We start from the raw sequence: 18,847 nt of genomic DNA on the forward strand, positions 1-18,847 counted from the left end.
GAAGTAAACCAGATCCTGCACCTCCTCTAAGAAAAGCTTTGCTTTGATTATGTCTGTTGGACAACCTGAGTTGAAGCTTTTCTCATTAGATGAGGAATTATCTTTATTTGTGTGAATGCACAGTCATTACTATCAAATTCATCATCACTTAGGATACTGGGGGAGGAAAAAAAAAGGGAAAGCAAGCAAAAATAAGGCAGATGCTTGTACCCCCTAAAATAGATGCCTCAACATGCCACTGTCACAGATCTAAACAAGTGTTTATAATACCATCTATTGAGAGAAATGACAACTGCTAAGTTCTTGTCTCCTGGGAATGATAAAAGTCATATCTGAAACCCCACACAAGTTATCTTGGGATAATAATTTTTAGAATATATGTGACCAGAGTTACCTAGGGATAATAACCATCTAAGCAAAAGCTCAGCCTGAGCATACTTTGGATAGTAAGGGAAGAGATTAAAAATCTTAATAAACATGAATAAAAATATGGGGTTAAAAATTCTAACAAACATCACTTAAAATATGACAGGCTTTTTTGTCCTCAGTAATTCTATTCAAATGAGTATTAGAGATCAATCTGAGTCAATGTGACTAACTTATACCTCCTTTGGGTTTCCTAAGCACTTCAGTAATAACAGTCTACTTTCTGCAGCTGAAATATTTCAGTAACAGTAGACAAAGAAATCTCAAAAGATCTCAGAAGAGGTCATCTTCCTCAAATGGACGTATTCCACAAACTTTCTACTTGATTGAAAGCAAAAGGAAATGATTCAAGAAAAACTCAAACTGGACTCTCTCCGGTGTTTCCTACTATCAAAATCACACTGCATATTTTTGCCAATTTGTCTGCATCAGAAGCTTAAGGTGAGTTCACCTTCAAGGTGTTGAAGCCAGTGAAGAACTATCAATTCAATTGAGGGACAACAGCACTTGAATGGGCTCATCGTGCTTAATATCAACTGTGACTCAGCATTAAAGACAGATAGAATCAGTAATATTTAAGATGAATGGCTCCTTTTGAAGGGGGTCCTCTTCAAACTTAAGGATGGTCAATTTACTTCAACTCAACACCAAGAGGCTGGGGAAAAATATGAACTCGTAAAATAAGTTAGCTACAGCGACACTTACATATCCGCAAAGAAACAAAAACTGACAGAAAATCATTTAGTATTGTGACTTTTCTCTTTTAGATACAGGGGACATATTCTGCAATATCCTGTCTAAATAATGTACACAGTTATCTCTGGGGATAAGGCTGAAAAAATTACTTACCAAGGGCATCCACGATATCATAAAAGGTGATCAAGAAGGCCAGGAGCTGGGAACAAGAAATTCTCCCCCCAGTAGTACCTTTCTAAAAGAAGGTACAGAAGGATGAACAAAGCAAGAATTTCTTTCAAAGGCTTAGTTGTCTGTTTCTGACATTACCTCAGTGAGTGGGAAAAGACAAGCAAGAGCAAAGCAAGAATTTCTATCAAAGGCTTAGTTGTCTGTTTCTGACATTACCTCAGTGAGTGGGAAAAGACAAGCAAGTGCAAAGAAAATAAATCAACAGTAGGGATACATAGAAAAACATATATAGGACATTCAAAGTCTGTAGGTATCACAAAACCCAAGAGTGCAATTTCTCCCCACAATGAAAGTGTCAAATTTTTTGGCATTATCCAAGCATTCTTGTTGGTTGGTGGCCTTGTACTAAGCCACAGGCTAGAACTCTGGGAGTTAATTTGAACAATTAGGAGACCAACAGCAGACAACAGAGTTATAGTTTTATACAACCCATGAAGCTATATATAAAATGATTATAACAGGAGATTAAGGTAGTCATAGTGGATAGCAGACCTGCAGCAGCTAACTGAACTCCAAAGCAATAGATTACAATCTAGATTTAGTGGATTAGAACACTGGGTAACTGTCAACCTTTAGCAGAAAACAGTAAGCCTAAAGCATTCATAAGAACAGTTAGAGCAGTAGGGAGCACGGTCACACTGGTAAACAGCAAGACTACAGCAGTTGAGAGCAAGAGAGCAGGTTTGTAGGCTGAGGGTTGGAGGCAATATACAGCTTAGCTGCAACAGCAAAGTACATTATAATAGCAGCTGGAATCCCAGGTAAAATATAAAGGGACTATGGCAGTAAACCAACTGGCTTGAAGAATGACTACCAAACCTAGCAAACTTACTGTGATGGCCACAAAGCTACAATGCAATTAGTTAGCCAAAGCTTCTCTGGTGATTGGCTAGAACCATCTAGATGCTTCTAGCTATCTTATAATACAGAGTACATTGAAATGTAGTAATCCCTCTTAGTGCAAGTGGTTCTTGCACAAAGATATGATGGGTTTCTTTCAAACTGCAAAATCATACATTCGTATGGTAAAACAAGAAAATTTCCTCATACACACCAGCTTTCCTGGGTGGTAAATCTGCAAAATCATATGAATGATCATCAATATCCATCACAACAACTTCAAATTAAGCATGATCCAAATTCAAAAAGTTGGCAGAAGAGAAGCATGCTCTCTGCCTTGCTAAGACAATCTCCTCAGTGCATAAACTGAAAGACTAAAAAACCAATGAATACACTGAAGTCCTTGGAGGACTTTATGCTAAAGGCAGAAATTGATGTCTAGTATCAGTAAGCAGATGTAAGTTTTACCAAGTGAATTAACTCTAACATAGCTCTTGCTGCATGAACATAAGTAAATTGTGAGAGGGTATGGGGTATGGATTGATGACTGTGATTGCAATTAACATCCATTCACAGCTATTTAACTACTGATGCACATGTTTTCAAATCTTTCACTTCCACTATATTTTAGTTCAATTTGTTTAATACAATAAAATTCTTATCACAGTAAATGAGAAGTAAGGGGGGAATATAATCTCAATCTGCTTTTCATGATTTTGGGATACAAGTGAATAAAACACTTAATTTCCCTACACTCCTAAGACTCTTTACAGATGTAATCATAATTCCAATACATCTGTCATAGATCTAATTATCATTTTACAAATCAGCCTGTGTGTGACAGTAATGCCAGGATACCCTTCTCCATGATATTACCAATAAAATGTAAAAACTGTGTTGCGAGTACACTGCTTGTCTAAAGATAAGCTCCTTGATGGTAACCTAATTATGAGATTAAAAAGTCTTAATTGTTAACTAATGGCAAGTCTTTGTTCTGAATTTCAATTTGACAGTCTCTATGGTTGACCATTCATATAGAAACTTTCATGTCAACTTTGAAAGCACAGTGAAGTCAAACTGCTGTATCAGGCATCAAATTTGACCCTATGGAAGACTAAAAGGCTGCCAGATCGTAGGAAATACTTAATAACTTACCTGCTGCGTTTGCTCTTCTTAGACTTATGTTTTTTACGAGACTCAGCACTTGAAGACCTGTAAAAAATCAATGAAGCACAATTTTTTATCATTATTCTTTTAAAAGGATCTCTTTCGCTGGATTCCATCCTATATCTGGCCAGAGCAGAAAGGAAAGTTTTTACTATAGTACATCTGAGTTGGTTAGTCTGTAATGCCAGTACCTTATGATGGTTCATATCCTCCACTTAAGGATGTTACTGTCTCGCTCACAGAATGGCACTGTAGATGTTCATCTCAACAACTCTTAGTCTTCAAAGGAACACAGCTGAAACTCTTCTACTTTTCGTAAAATAAAATCATAGTCCCTACAAATCTGTTTAAATAAAGAGGGGATTCTCTGCTTGAATTTTAACAAACTGGGAAGTACTTTGGTATAAGAGGGCCGTTACTTAATGTACCAAAGAAGTCTGAATTTGAACCACCATAATAAAAACTAATAGTAGTGTAAGATATGATATTTACGAGAGCAGCAATGAAGACCTCTGTGCTAATACATTCCATATACTATTTCCCATGTTCATAGAAAGGGTACCACAATCACTCACTATCTCCACACCTTTAAGTATGTAGGCTTAACATCAATTCTTAAAGGTTTTGCCAAAGAACTCTGCTAACTGGTTTGACTGAAAATATTGCTTGAAAGGAATAGAGTGAAATGGAACAATGTGATATACCAGGGTTGACATGCTATCAATGGACTGAACTAAGGCATGTGAAATGTCTGGCATAAACCATAGAAATGTCTTTAGGGCCTGGATAGGGAGCTGTGGTTTTGATGCTTTACACATGACAGCTAGGGACTGATGACAGCTAGAGACTGAGTGTGAACGAAAGGGGCCTTTTTTTGTTTGTTTTCCTGGTGCTGCTTAGCTGATGTAGGGAGGTGGCAATGCTGTTTCCTGTGGGGCGGGATGGCACCGTGAATGGATGAAGGCAAGCAAGTATGAAGTTATGCATGTGTACATTTGTATATGTCTGTGTAGGTGTATGTATCTGAGTATATTTTGATACGTATGTATATGTATATGTATATGCATGTATGTATATGAGTGGCTAGGTCTTTTTTCGTCTGTTTCCTGGCACTACCTTGCTAACACAGGAAACAGCGATCAAGTAAAATAATGAGATGGCCTTGATTCGGGCCTCAGTTGCCCGTGCTGTCTCAACTAGCATTAAAAAAATATATATTGTACATCAGACTAACAAATGAATATTGTTTTTTTGAGCTGCTCATAAGTAAGGGTGTTTGTAGGTCAGACGTTCAAAAACTGGAGACCCCCTCCCCTGTAACTAAATGAACTGGCAGATATATATATCTGTGACTCATACACTTTTAAGCAAAGATATATGTATATGAAATAGAAATAAAACTAAAAGCTTGACAACAGCCAGTAGAAACCCATGTCTTCATTACTGTGTAAACCAGTGCTCGTGAGAAAAAGCAACTACATCATTTGCACAATTGTTAAAGCAACAAAATTCTTAAACTGCTATATGATGCTAATGAATGATGTAATACTCATCCAAAAGCCAAATAACTTCTCAGAACAATATCACCCACATCAAGAAAATGACAACCATAATGGCAGAACAAGCCACATTCAATCCAAGACTGGTAAAGACATAATTAAATGGCACGCTGTATGAACTAAATCCCATCTTCTCTCATGTTTAAGGTAACTTCTCAGTGGAAACTTCACCAGTTTAATAAGCTACAACTCAGGGTTTGTAAACCTTGGGAATGCAGGGACTGGGTCAAAAGTACATATTTCAAATCAATCACAATTCAGTATCCATGCATAGGCTTAATTTTCCACAACTAAATCATCAATCAATTAAACATATCTTACAAGAGAAAGTAACAGCTGATAAAGTTCCTTTGCAAGTAAAGCTGTTAACTGGAAGTCTTAATGTCACTTAAGGTCTCTGGCATACTTCTTAAATCATCAAACTATTAACCCATTCAATGTGGCCATCTGATGTATCCAAATAAACATTTATACCTCATGACTGCTAAGATCAGATTTATCCAGCAGCTAACAAAAAGAGCTTCACCTTACTGCATCATATACAAACAACCCCGTGACCTTGAAACAACCATTAAGTCTGAACACATGCTGCTAAACATGAGCTACACCTGCTTTCACTGATCATATGGCACACATGACCTTTAACTCTCCATGTTTTGAGTTGATTTTATTGATTTAAAGGTAAGTTATGCATGTGGACACATACAATATATGAGGATATATATACATGAACTGGGCCTCTTATTCATTCAGGTCTTCTCATACTTATACCATTTGCTAATGGACATTCTCTGTCTTTTCTTACAGCCTCTTTTGTCTTAGTTATGCCCGTATCTATAGCATGTATTAGAGAAAACTGTTTTTTCTTCATATCTTTTTAATAACTTCTTCATTTTCTTCTTTCCTTCACTATCTACTCTTTTTTTACAAGAAATATTAATGTGACATTGAAAATACAACTTTTTTCAAGCACAAGAAAATTAACAAAATAATAAGTGATACAAAATGACATTCTAATATTCAAATTTCTGTTGATTAATTAATATGATCTGAGAATCAGCATGAAAATTACTCACATAATGAATGGGTTAATGAACTATGGTAAAATAAATGAGAAAAACTCTAACCGGTCCCTGCTCCTCTTCTTTTTCTTTTTCTTATCCTTTTTGTCTTTCTTGCTGGAACGTTCTGGAGATGGAGATGGAGTGTGCACCCAACTGTACTTCTTGCCAGCCTCAGCCCCCAACCCCTCTGAAGATTTTGCTTTCTGTTTTTCAGCTGCAGCCCGAGCCAACTCCTCTTTAGCTCGCCTATTAGGGTCTAGGGACGAGCCCTCAACAAAGTACTCAGAAATGCCAAAGGCCTCTTTCAAACGTGAGTTCTTCTCTTGCTGTGCTTCAGCAACTGCATGAGTTTCCCGTACACTGAAAACATAAGAAATATATCATCTGTAATTTACATTATACAATACAGACAAGAGCAAATGATAACCTAATAAAGTAAGCATCAACAGAATTCATGGCAAGTAGAGAATTAACATAAATTCACATCAATTTCAAACACACCTCTGATACACTGTCAGCAAAATAAAATTACATCCACCTGTAAACTGACTGGAATTAGCTACCCGCTGATACAATACTTTGGAAAGAAAGGCCTGTCATTTCTCCTATCAGTGACACTTTTTTGTGGCCTCATTCACACTAAAACACCACTTGGTGGTTTGCTATACATCCTCTGACTGAGTTTGGTAAAGTGTGTGAAAGATGAAAGTTGAGAGTAAACGTGAATAAGAGCAAGGTTATTAGGTTCAGTAGGGTTGAGGGACAAGTTAATTGGGAGGTAAATTTAAGTGGAGAAAAACTGGAGGAAGTGAAGTGTTTTAGATATCTGGGAGCAGACTTTGCAGCGGATGGAACCAAGGAAGCAGAAGTTAGTCACAGGGTGTAGGGGAGGAAGCGAAGGTTCTGGGAGCATTGAAGAATGTGTGGAAGGCAAGAATGTTATCTCAGAGAGCAAAAATGGGTATGTTTGAAGGAATAGTGGTTCCAACAAAGTTATATGGTTGCAAGGCATGTGCTATAGATAGGGTTGTGTGGAGGAGGGTGGATGGCCTCACTAGCGCAGGAAACAGCAATCAAGTATAATAAATAAATAAATGAAATATATATATATATATATATATATATATATATATATATATATATATATATATTTGGGAGCGGGGGGCTGGAAATCCTCCCCTCTCATTTTTTTATTTTAATTTTCCAAAAGAAGGAACAGAGAAGGGGGCCAGGTGAGGGTATTCCCTCAAAGGCCCAGTCCTCTGTTCTTAACGCTACCTCGCTATCGCGGGAAATGGCGAATAGTATGAAAAAAAAAAAAAAAAAAAAAAAAAAATATATATATATATATATATATATATATCTTTTCTTTCTTTCATACTATTCGCCATTTCCTGCGTTAGCGAGGTGGCGCTAAGAACAGAGGACTGGGCCTTTGAGGGAATATCCTCACCTGGCCCCCTTCTCTGTCCCTTCTTTTGGAAAATTAAAAAAAAACGAGAGGGGAGGATCTCCAGCCCCCCACTCCCTTCCCTTTTAGTCGCCTTCTACGACACGCAGGGAATATGTGGGAAGTATTCTTTCTCCCCTATCCCCAGGGATATATATATATATATATATATATATATATATATATATATATATATATATATATATATATATATATATATATATATAGAGTTGATAGAGATGCTCTGTGGAAGGTATTAAGAATATATGGTGTGGAAGGCAAGTTGTTAGAAGCAGTGAAAAGTTTTTATCGAGGATGTAAGGCATGTGTACGTGTAGGACGAGAGGAAAGTGATTTGTTCTCAGTGAATGTAGGTTTGCGGCAGGGGTGTGTAATGTCTCCATGGTTGTTTAATTTGTTTATGGATGGGGTTGTTAGGGAGGTAAATGCAAGAGTTTTGGAAAGAGGGGCAAGTATGAAGTCTGTTGGGGATGAGAGAGCTTGGGAAGTGAGTCAGTTGTTGTTCGCTGATGATACAGCGCTGGTGGCTGATTCATGTGAGAAACTGCAGAAGCTGGTGACTGAGTTGGGTAAAGTGTGTGAGAGAAGAAAGTTAAGAGTAAATGTGAATAAGAGCAAGGTTATTAGGTACAGTAGGGTTGAGGGTCAAGTCAATTGGGAGGTAAGTTTGAATGGAGAAAAACTGGAGGAAGTAAAGTGTTTTGGATATCTGGGAGTGGATCTGGCAGCGGATGGAACCATGGAAGCGGAAGTGGATCATAGGGTGGGGGAGGGGGCGAAAATCCTGGGAGCCTTGAAGAATGTGTGGACGTCGAGAACATTATCTCGGAAAGCAAAAATGGGTATGTTTGAAGGAATAGTAGTTCCAACAATGTTGTATGGTTGCGAGGCGTGGGCTATGGATAGAGTTGTGCGCAAAAGGATGGATGTGCTGGAAATGAGATGTTTGAGGACAGTGTGTGGTGTGAGGTGGTTTGATCGAGTAAGTAACGTAAGGGTAAGAGAGATGTGTGGAAATAAAAAGAGCGTGGTTGAGAGAGCAGAAGAGGGTGTTTTGAAATGGTTTGGGCACATGGAGAGAATGAGTGAGGAAAGATTGACCAAGAGGATATATGTGTCGGAGGTGGAGGGAACGAGGAGAAGTGGGAGACCAAATTGGAGGTGGAAAGATGGAGTGAAAGAGATTTTGTGTGATCGGGGCCTGAACATGCAGGAGGGTGAAAGGAGGGCAAGGAATAGAGTGAATTGGATCGATATGGTATACCGGGGTTGATGTGCTGTCAGTGGATTGAATCAGGGCATGTGAAGCGTCTGGGGTAAACCATGGAAAGCTTTGTAGGTATGTATATTTGCGTGTGTGGACGTATGTATATACATGTGTATGGGGGTGGGTTGGGCCATATATATATATATATATATATATATATATATATATATATATATATATATATATATATATATATATATATATTTTTTTTTTTTTTTGCTTTGTCGCTGTCTCCCACGTTTGCGAGGTAGCGCAAGGAAAGAGACAAAAGAAATGGCCCAACCCATCCCCATACACATGTATATACATACGTCCACACACGCAAATATACATACCTACAAAGCTTTCCATGGTTTACCCCAGACGCTTCACATGCCCTGATTCAATCCACTGACAGCACGTCAACCCCGGTATACCACATCGATCCAATTCACTCTATTCCTTGCCCTCCTTTCACCCTCCTGCATCTTCAGGCCCCGATCACACAAAATATTTTTCACTCCATCTTTCCACCTCCAATTTGGTCTCCCACTTCTCCTCGTTCCCTCCACCTCTGACACATATATCCTCTTGGTCAATCTTTCCTCACTCATTCTCTCCATGTGACCAAACGATTTCAAAACACCCTCTTCTGCTCTCTCAACCATGCTCTTTTTATTTCCGCACATCTCTCTTACCCTTAAGTTACTTGCTCGATCAAACCACCTCACACCACACATTGTCCTCAAACACCTCATCTCCAGCACATCCATCCTCCTGCGCACAACTCTATCCATAGCCCACGCCTCGCAACCATACAACATTGTTGGAACCACTATTCCTTCAAACATACCCATTTTTGCTTTCCGAGATAATGTTCTCGACTTCCACACATTCTTCAAGGCTCCCAGGATTTTCGCCCCCTCCCCCACCCTATGATCCACTTCCGCTTCCATGGTTCCATCCGCTGCCAGATCCACTCCCAGATATCTAAAACACTTTACTTCCTCCAGTTTTTCTCCATTCAAACTTACCTCCCAATTGACTTGACCCTCAACCCTACTGTACCTAATAACCTTGCTCTTATTCACATTTACTCTTAACTTTCTTCTTTCACACACTTTATCAAACTCAGTCACCAGCTTCTGCAGTTTCTCACATGAATCAGCCACCAGCGCTGTATCATCAGCGAACAACAACTGACTCACTTCCCAAGCTCTCTCATCCACAACAGACTTCATACTTGCCCCTCTTTCCAAAACTCTTGCATTCACCTCCCTAACAACCCCATCCATAAACAAATTAAACAACCATGGAGACATCACACACCCCTGCCGCAAACCTACATTCACAGAGAACCAATCACTTTCCTCTCTTCCTACACGTACACATGCCTTACATCCTCGATAAAAACTTTTCACTGCTTCTAACAACTTGCCTCCCACACCATATATTCTTAATACCTTCCACAGAGCATCTCTATCAACTCTATCATATGCCTTCTCCAGATCCATAAATGCTACATACAAATCCATTTGCTTTTCTAAGTATTTCTCACATACATTCTTCAAACCAAACACCTGATCCACACATCCTCTACCACTTCTGAAACCACACTGCTCTTCCCCAATCTGATGCTCTGTACATGCCTTCACCCTCTCAATCAATACCCTCCCATATAATTTCCCAGGAATACTCAACAAACTTATACCTCTGTAATTTGAGCACTCACTCTTATCCCCTTTGCCTTTGTACAATGGCACTATGCACGCAATCTGCCAATCCTCAGGCACCTCACCATGAGTCATACATACATTATATATATATATATATATATATATATATATATATATATATATATATATATTGGGGATGAGAGAGCTTGGGAAGTGAGTCAGTTGTTGTTCGCTGATGATACAGCGCTGGTGGCTGATTCATGTGAGAAACTGCAGAAGCTGGTGACTGAGTTGGGTAAAGTGTGTGAAAGAAGAAAGTTAAGAGTAAATGTGAATAAGAGCAAGGTTATTAGGTACAGTAGGGTTGAGGGTCAAGTCAATTGGGAGGTGAGTTTGAATGGAGAAAAACTGGAGGAAGTAAAGTGTTTTAGATATCTGGGAGTGGATCTGGCAGCGGATGGAACCATGGAAGCGGAAGTGGATCATAGGGTGGGGGAGGGGGCGAAAATCCTGGGAGCCTTGAAGAATGTGTGGACGTCGAGAACATTATCTCGGAAAGCAAAAATGGGTATGGTTGAAGGAATAGTGGTTCCAACAATGTTGTATGGTTGCGAGGCATGGACTATGGATAGAGTTGTGCACAGGAGGATGGATGTGCTGGAAATGAGATGTTTGAGGACAATGTGTGGTGTGAGGTGGTTTGATCGAGTAAGTAACGTAAGGGTAAGAGAGATGTGTGGAAATAAAAAGAGCGTGGTTGAGAGAGCAGAAGAGGGTGTTTTGAAATGGTTTGGTCACATGGAGAGAATGAGTGAGGAAAGATTGACCAAGAGGATATATGTGTCGGAGGTGGAGGGAACGAGGAGAAGAGGGAGACCAAATTGGAGGTGGAAAGATGGAGTGAAAAAGATTTTGTGTGATCGGGGCCTGAACATGCAGGAGGGTGAAAGGAGGGCAAAGAATAGAGTGAATTGGAGCGATGTGGTATACCGGGGTTGACATGCTGTCAGTGGATTGAATCAAGGCATGTGTATGGGGGTGGGTTGGGCCATTTCTTTCATCTGTTTCCTTGCGCTACCTCGCAAACGCGGGAGACAGCGACAAAGCAAAAAAAAAAAAAAAAAAAAAAATTATTTAGTTTGCTTTGTCGCTGTCTCCCACATTTGCAATATATATATATATATATATATATATATATATATATATATATATATATATATATATATATACATATAAAATTTGTGTATCACAAATTATGTGGTCACAAGACATTTTAAGAAAATTTTGAAAAGTGGTTCCTTAAATTTCTGGTTCCTAATTGATTCCTAATATATGTTTGTATCTGTATTTCTGACCATTTTATGCTTTGATGGTATAAAACATCACCAATCCCTTCTACTACCAAATGTAAGTTACATGATATATCACACCCTTACTTATTTATGTTTGAAAATTGGTTCCTTTCTGGCCTTTTGGACTTGGATCCTTACAACAATCACATTCACTTTTTTACTTTCCAACATAAGTCATATTGTATATTACATCCATATTTCTATCTACTCTGAAAATTAGCCTTTAAGGCATCTGTACTTTGATACAAGCATCACTGTCCTAAAATTTCAAATCAATCATTTCATGGAAACTAAAGCACAGAAACCAAATGCTTGCAGATGACAACATTGCCATACCATAATACAACCACAAAATTTCTGTGGTCATATAAAAAATCAATGGCTTGTAGTTACAGTTGTCAATCAAATATCCCAGTAAGACCAAAGAAATTACTCCAAATTTCTGTCCTTAGCAGTAACAAACTGACAAAGAGTGTTAAGATGTGTAATTAGTTAGCTTAGTTAAATCTAGCTAACTTCCAGTTTCCACTTATTCTTATTCTTCAAGAACACTAATCAATACCCTCATCTCTACTCCAACATAATTCATGATTTAAATATGATGGACATAACCACTTACAATTAAAGCAGTTATAATTCACATTGAACCAATAGTATCTATATTCTACAAATGATAAGAGCAAAACTTATGACAAATCATATTTCCTAAACAATTAACAAATGCCAAATATCATATACAGAATATATTGTAAATACTGTCTATCTAATCTGGCTTTCAACAGGTAAAGGCAACACATACTTCAGCAATGTACAGTGTATAAATATTTCTTGTACCCCTTATGCTGAAAACAAGCCATATCCCTAATGGTTTCATTCTAAAAACACTTTTTTCTTCTACAAACCTTAATCAGAGGAAAAATCTAACTTTAAAAAGTCATTGGGCACCTGGTGTGGGGAGGAGTCCACAACTATGTTTACAGAGACAAGGAGCCATGTAATCACCTCACCTTATTTGCTCACCACACACATTCCACCCACAAGTCACTTTTATTAGACAAAAGATTAACCCAACAGCAAATAGTGTTTGATTCAATATACTCCTTAACAATCTTCTAATTGCAAAATTTTTCATTGTTCCTATCTTATATTTCCCTGTAATAATACAGAATCATCCACAATACTATGTGTAAGTAATACATGACGGTATAAGAATTCTTCATTCTTCTTAGCAAACAAACAATATCTTATCAAATCCCATCATCAATCACTACCAACACAAAAAATAGCTGAAGCCTTTTTTTTTATATATATTACACCATGGAATAAGCAAATATATAACTCATTTCTCACTACCTCGCTAACGTGGGAGACAGCAACAAAGTATAATAAATAAAAAAAATATATAATATAACACATTTTTGATAGACCAGCCACGTTACCCAAGTATTACTTTTTGTTCTACTAATACCAGACAACTAACTGTGTCCCCTTCAGAGCTCAAACTCAACCCATGTTTTCATGGTGGAACTTCCTAATACAGTCAGATAAACAAAAATCATACACCTCTCATTATATTCAACAGAACTTATACTTCAATGTTATATACGAGCAATAAGAATAATCTGTCATAAAAGTCATGCACGTGGTTCTCATGAAATGCAAGTGGTACTGTTGATAGTGGTGAGATGTACATGGTACTGTTGACGATTGCAACATGCATGAGGTACTGTTGGTGATGGAGGAATGCATCTATTATTGGTGATGGTGAGATGCACACTGTACTGTTCCTAATGGTCTTGATCTTAAAATACACATGATGTTAATAAAAATAGTGGTGAACTACACGTGGTACTGATAGTGGTAATACAGGTAATGGATGTGGGATGCATACTGTAATAATGGTGGTGGTGGTAAAATTTGCATAGCAATAATGATGGTGATGGTGTTACACATAAATATAGGGATGGGTGTAAGATGTAGGTGTACCCATGGATGCAAGGTGGGTATAGGAATGAGTACACAGAGATGAAGCAGAGATGGGCATAGAACATGCAGAGGGTGTTGCACTATGGGGTGCTGGTTTTTGTTTTTTTTTTCTAATGCTGGCTGGTGTGGGGTTAAGTGTACAGGCTGACATAGGAATGGTTGCAATATTGAGTACAGGGGTTTGTAAATAGGTGTAAGTTGGTGGAACGTATACTATAAGGTATATACTGATGAAAGAAGGACATAGAAGTGGGTATACTGATGGGTGAGAACGAAAAGGCAGTATAAAGGATGAATTGAAATATAAAAGTGAATGTGCTGGTGGGTGTAGAGATGGAATTGTTGGTAAGATTTTTGGGTAAGTGCAGGAGTGGACGTATCAATGGTTATACATGTGGATGTGAAGAGAGGTATGAACAAAGGTAGAGGTGGATGTGCTGAAGGGTGCAACAGACACAGACAAGTGTCAGAGAGCTGGGTGTGACAATATGTAGAATAAGATACAGGATAATATGTCAAAAAGGTGGGTGTGAAGGAGGATGTAGAAGATAAAAGAAGGTGCTCTAAGGGTTAGGTAAAGGGGTGAATATGTTCTAAGATGTAGTTAACATGTGGATTTGGTTCAAAGAGTGTGTACTGGAGTGTATGCATGTGAAACACAAGTATGTTTGTGAGAGGGTTGTCATGCCATAAGATGTAGTAGTCACAGGTACAAATGTTAAGGGGTGAGAGTCCTGGAGGGTCATGCCATCAGATGTAGTAGTCACAGGTATAAATGTTAAGGGGTGAGAGTCCTGGAGGGTGTGGTAGATACAGAGAAAATGGTTGTCAAAGGGTGGGAGTGTCTAAGCTTGTATCATGGATACCAAAGAGTGGATATGTTGGAGAAAATTAGGGGATTTAGAGAAATATGGTGAAGGATAAGTGGTGGATGTAAAACAAGTGTCAAAGTGGGATATAATAGATCCAGGAAAGCTTGTAAAGGGTGGGTTTAGTAGGGAGTGTGCCACAGGGTGTATACAAAGACAAACTCCTAATGAGCAGAGATAAATGGATGGGCAAATGTTTTGTGCTCTAAAGGGTAAGGTAGAAACTGGGATGAGTAAAGGGTGATAAGAGTTAAGGAATATGGTAGATGCTGGGATGGGTAAATGGTGTGAGGGATAATGGAATGGGTAAAGGTTGATGGTGTTAAACGGTGCAGTAGATGCTGGAATGGGTAAAGGTTAAATGCGCTCAAAGATGTGATAAAAGCTGGGATACATAACACGCGAGTGTGTTGAAGGGTGCGGCTGATGCTGGGATAAGTTAAAGGTGAGTTCGTTAAGGGATGTGGTAGAAGGTAGGATGGGTGAAGGTTGAAAGAGTCAGAATGTAGTAGATACTGGGATGGGTAAAGGGTAAGTGTGTTAAAGGATGTGGTAGAAGATGGGATGAGTAAAGGGTGTGTATGTTTAAGGGTGTGGAAGATGCTGGAATGGGTATAAAGTATGTGCATTAAAGTGTGTGATAAATGCTGATATGGGTAAAGGGTGAGTGTGTTGAGGCATGTGGTATATGCTAAGATAGATAAAATCTAAGGTGAGTATGATCAAGGATGTGGCAGATGTTGGAACGGTAAAGGGTGAGTGTGTTACAGTGTGTGACATGCTAGGATGGGAAAAGGGTGTATGTAAAAGGGTTGTGTAGATGCTGGGATGGGTAAAGTGTGAGTGGGCTACAGGATGTGGGAGATACTGGGATGGGAAAAGGGTGAGTGTTTTTAAGGGTGTGGTAGATGTTAGGATGGGTAAAGTGTGTGGTAGATGCTGAAAAGGGTAAAGGGTGAGGTTGTTAGTGTGGAAGACATTGGGATGGGTAAAGGGTGAGTGTGTTACAAAGTATGGGAGATACTGGAAAGGGTAAAGGGTGGGTATTGTTTAAGGGTGTGGTGGATACTGGGATGGGAGTTAATGAATGAGTGGAACTGAGGCAGGAGCTGATAAAGGGGCAGGTGTGTCGGCATAACCCCAATTAAGCAATTACCTATTTGTACTGTAAGGGAAGGGAGTGGTACACTTGTGTGTGTGTGTGTGTGTGTGATAACTAGTGTTGAGTGTCAAAGTGTGGATGGTGTAGATACTGAGGCAAATAATTATTGGTCGATGAAAATGGGTGGGTGTAATAGTTAAAAGGACCGGTGTTAAGGAGGTGGGTGATATTCAGGGGGGGGGGGTAGAAAGGTTGTTGTAGATACTATATACAAGGATGGTTGTCAAAGGTACAAATACTGGTATGATGGACAGTGTACCTGACAACAGAACGCAGTGTCCGGCGGACGTGTGTAGTGGTGGTTGTGGTGGTAGTGGTAGTTGTAGTGGTAGTGGCAGTGGTGGTGGTGGTAGTGAGGGCGGTGGTGGCGGGGACTTGACCTGACCATCCACCACGCCACGTCTTCTCACCACGTCGGCTGTTACTGCTCTGGCAACTGCTGTTATTATTGCTGTTATTATTGCTGTTATTACTAGTAGTGTTATTCAGGATGTTGTTGTTGTTGCTGTTATTGTTGTTGTTGTTGTAGAACCTCCTTAACTTTTTGCGTTGTCTGTTGCGTCTATTACGCCAGTTCCTGCGGGCGTAGTGTCCGAGGCTCAGGGCGGCTGAGCGAGGGTGTGGGTAATGGAGTGGGCGTGCGGCCGCAGAAGAGTCTGTGGCACAGACGAGGGCAGCTGAGGGCGGGGCAGCAGCGGCACAGACGAGGGCAGCAGAGGGAGGGGCAGCAGCTGCTAGCTTGTGGAGAAGGGCAGTGTGCTGGGCCAACAGGGAGGCCACCAACTGCTCCCAGGGGCCTCGCCCGCCTACACTGCCTCCGCCCTTACTCTCGGCCGCACCAACACCGCCCACCGAACTCGTGGGCGTGGCCATGGAACCCGCCCTCCCACCTACGGTACAAAGGCCTGCTGACAACCTCCGATATAGTCAAACTATGACCAGGCCAATGTCTGTTGAGCCGTGTGGCGACACTGTGGCCTGACAATTACCACACCGTCAGTGCTATGGTGTGGAGAGGTAGTATGACCAGGGCAGCGGCAGTGGTGCGTGTGGTAGGCAGGGAAGTACTGCCGTCAGTAGGCGCTAGAGCAGGTGGACCAATGGTGGTCAAGAGAGGTCAGCAAGTGACAACACTCCCGAAAAAAAAAAACACCACTGCAGGTGGCGAAGCCTAGCCTGCCAACTATACAAGATCCCACACACGTCTCGCTACCTGACAAACTTAAGTGTGGTTGGTCGTCCCCAACTTGGGACGACGGGAAGGCTACGACTGGAAGACTGGGTTGTTGGTATCACCGAGAACTTAACCTACATCACATGTATGGAAGACTTGGTTGTGTTGGCAGCACGGAGTGAAGGTTACATGATGAGTGACGGCGTAGCGGCGGTGGGGAGCGGGCGGGAGGCAGGCAGAAGACACCGACGGAGGCCTAGGAGTGCGGTGCTGGCCGAGGTGGCAGGGCTCACCTCACACCTGGCCCACCCCGCCCTAACTTGCCACCTCACACTCATACCTCACCCCCGACCACTTGCTACACCGGCCAGGGACATCACCTACACCGGGTCCGCCCTACCCGCCGCTCCCGCCCGCTCTACACTCATCCTGCAGACGATGTGCGCGTCCAAACTCAGGCCCGAGTGTCACGAGGAGTGAGGGGCGTGTTGTGCCTGAGGGGCGTGGGGCGGCTGCCGGGCTCCTGGCTCACTCTCGACGGGCGCACTTACTTCCAGCGTTATGGGTGTACAGGGAGAAGAGGCGTGTACGTGAGGGTGTATGTACGTGGAGGCGTCCGTCGTTGGACGAGGAGGGGGAACGACTGTGGCGAGGTATTATCGCGCCCGCTGCTCTCACCGCCGCACCTCCCCCCACCCCCTTCCCCGGCCAGGCCCCAGGCCCTGCCTCATAATCAATAGTGGCAGCCTCACGCGCCTCTCCCTCGCCACCAAACAACCTCGCCTTCTTCACTCACGTGTATTGATGTTAAACAATTGTTGAGGTCAAGGAGCGCGGGCATGACGGTGAGGGACGTCATACTGGAGGGTCAGGAGCCCGGCTGGTACCAGCGTCTGCCCCGCTAGCCTGCCGCGCCTCCCTCCTCCTGACCCCAGGGAGTCTCCCTCGCGGGCCGTCAAGCACAATAGCCGAGCAAATCCGGAGGGTGATGGCTCCCTGACGGGCCCTGGTGGCCGGCCCTCGCCTCCATCACCCAGCTCCCCGTCTCACCCTCCACACATATTCCCCACCATCAAGCCATCTACTGGTCGCTATATGGGGTGTCCTAGAAAGTCATGTACACAGGAGCACATGTACAGTACATGCTAGAGAAGTAGCGGTGGTGTTGGTCATACGGACAGTACATGTTACGATAACCAACCCCCTCCCCGCCAGTACCTGCTCTCCTCACCACACAGTCTCTATCTTCCACCCCATCCTGATCCCCCATCATGTGTGTTCAGCGAGGGTCACACGCTCCCAGCTCCTACCCGACGAATGACCATCGCCCTTGGTGAGGTTCCCAGGAACCCCCTCTCCTGTCGCCTTCCTAGAACCTTCTCCACCAGGTCCCCCTGCCCACATCCCCAAGACCGCCCCCGTAATCTTGGCAGTTCGCCTGCCATATTTCGATAGGTGCAGAACCATGTTCCCAGCCAAGGAAAATCAACCAGGTGCACCTAAAGAGATAGATCCCCAGTCGGGTTCCCTCAACCGAAGAAAGCCAGGTCCCCTCAAAAGGACCAATTGCTAGGTCTCCTCTCAGCAAAAACAGTGCCAAATCCCCCCAAAAGAACCACAGTCAGGTCCCCTCTAATAAAAGCAGTGCCAGGTCCCCTCAACAGAACAAATGCAAGATCTCCTCAAGAAAACCAGCGCCAGGTATCTTCAAAAGAACACTGCCAGGTCCCCTCAACAAAACAACCGCCAAGTCTCCTCAAGAGCACTAGTGTCGTGTCCCCCTACAGGAAACCACAACCACCTCAACCGATCCAGCGTCAGGTTGTGTAGACACACCTCAGTCGAGTCCTTCTCGAGAGGTCCACAGACAAGCCTCCCTGGGTAGACCCTTATAAGTCTGTGCGGTGGCCAGACTGTGAGGGGCCAAC

General features: G+C 41.7%; 1 protein-coding gene across 4 annotated transcripts in view; it reads right to left on the bottom strand.

The window, feature by feature from the left end:
• Positions 1-18,847, bottom strand: part of LOC139746254 (uncharacterized) — a 140,458-nt gene that overhangs the window by 85,576 nt on the left and 36,035 nt on the right. For 3 of the 4 annotated variants that reach the window (XM_071657275.1, XM_071657273.1, XM_071657276.1), the window contains 2 exons: positions 6,047-6,343; positions 3,349-3,405 (listed from right to left, as the gene is read on the bottom strand). In XM_071657275.1, coding sequence (XP_071513376.1) covers positions 3,349-3,405; positions 6,047-6,343 — 354 coding nt within the window. Of the gene's footprint in view, positions 1-3,348; positions 3,406-6,046; positions 6,344-16,004; positions 17,576-18,847 lie in introns of those variants that run through there. The other variant, XM_071657272.1, reaches the window with a different exon arrangement.

The sequence above is a fragment of the Panulirus ornatus genome, chromosome 64, assembly GCF_036320965.1.
Source record: "Panulirus ornatus isolate Po-2019 chromosome 64, ASM3632096v1, whole genome shotgun sequence".
In the NCBI taxonomy this organism is placed as follows: Eukaryota; Metazoa; Arthropoda; class Malacostraca; order Decapoda; family Palinuridae; genus Panulirus; species Panulirus ornatus.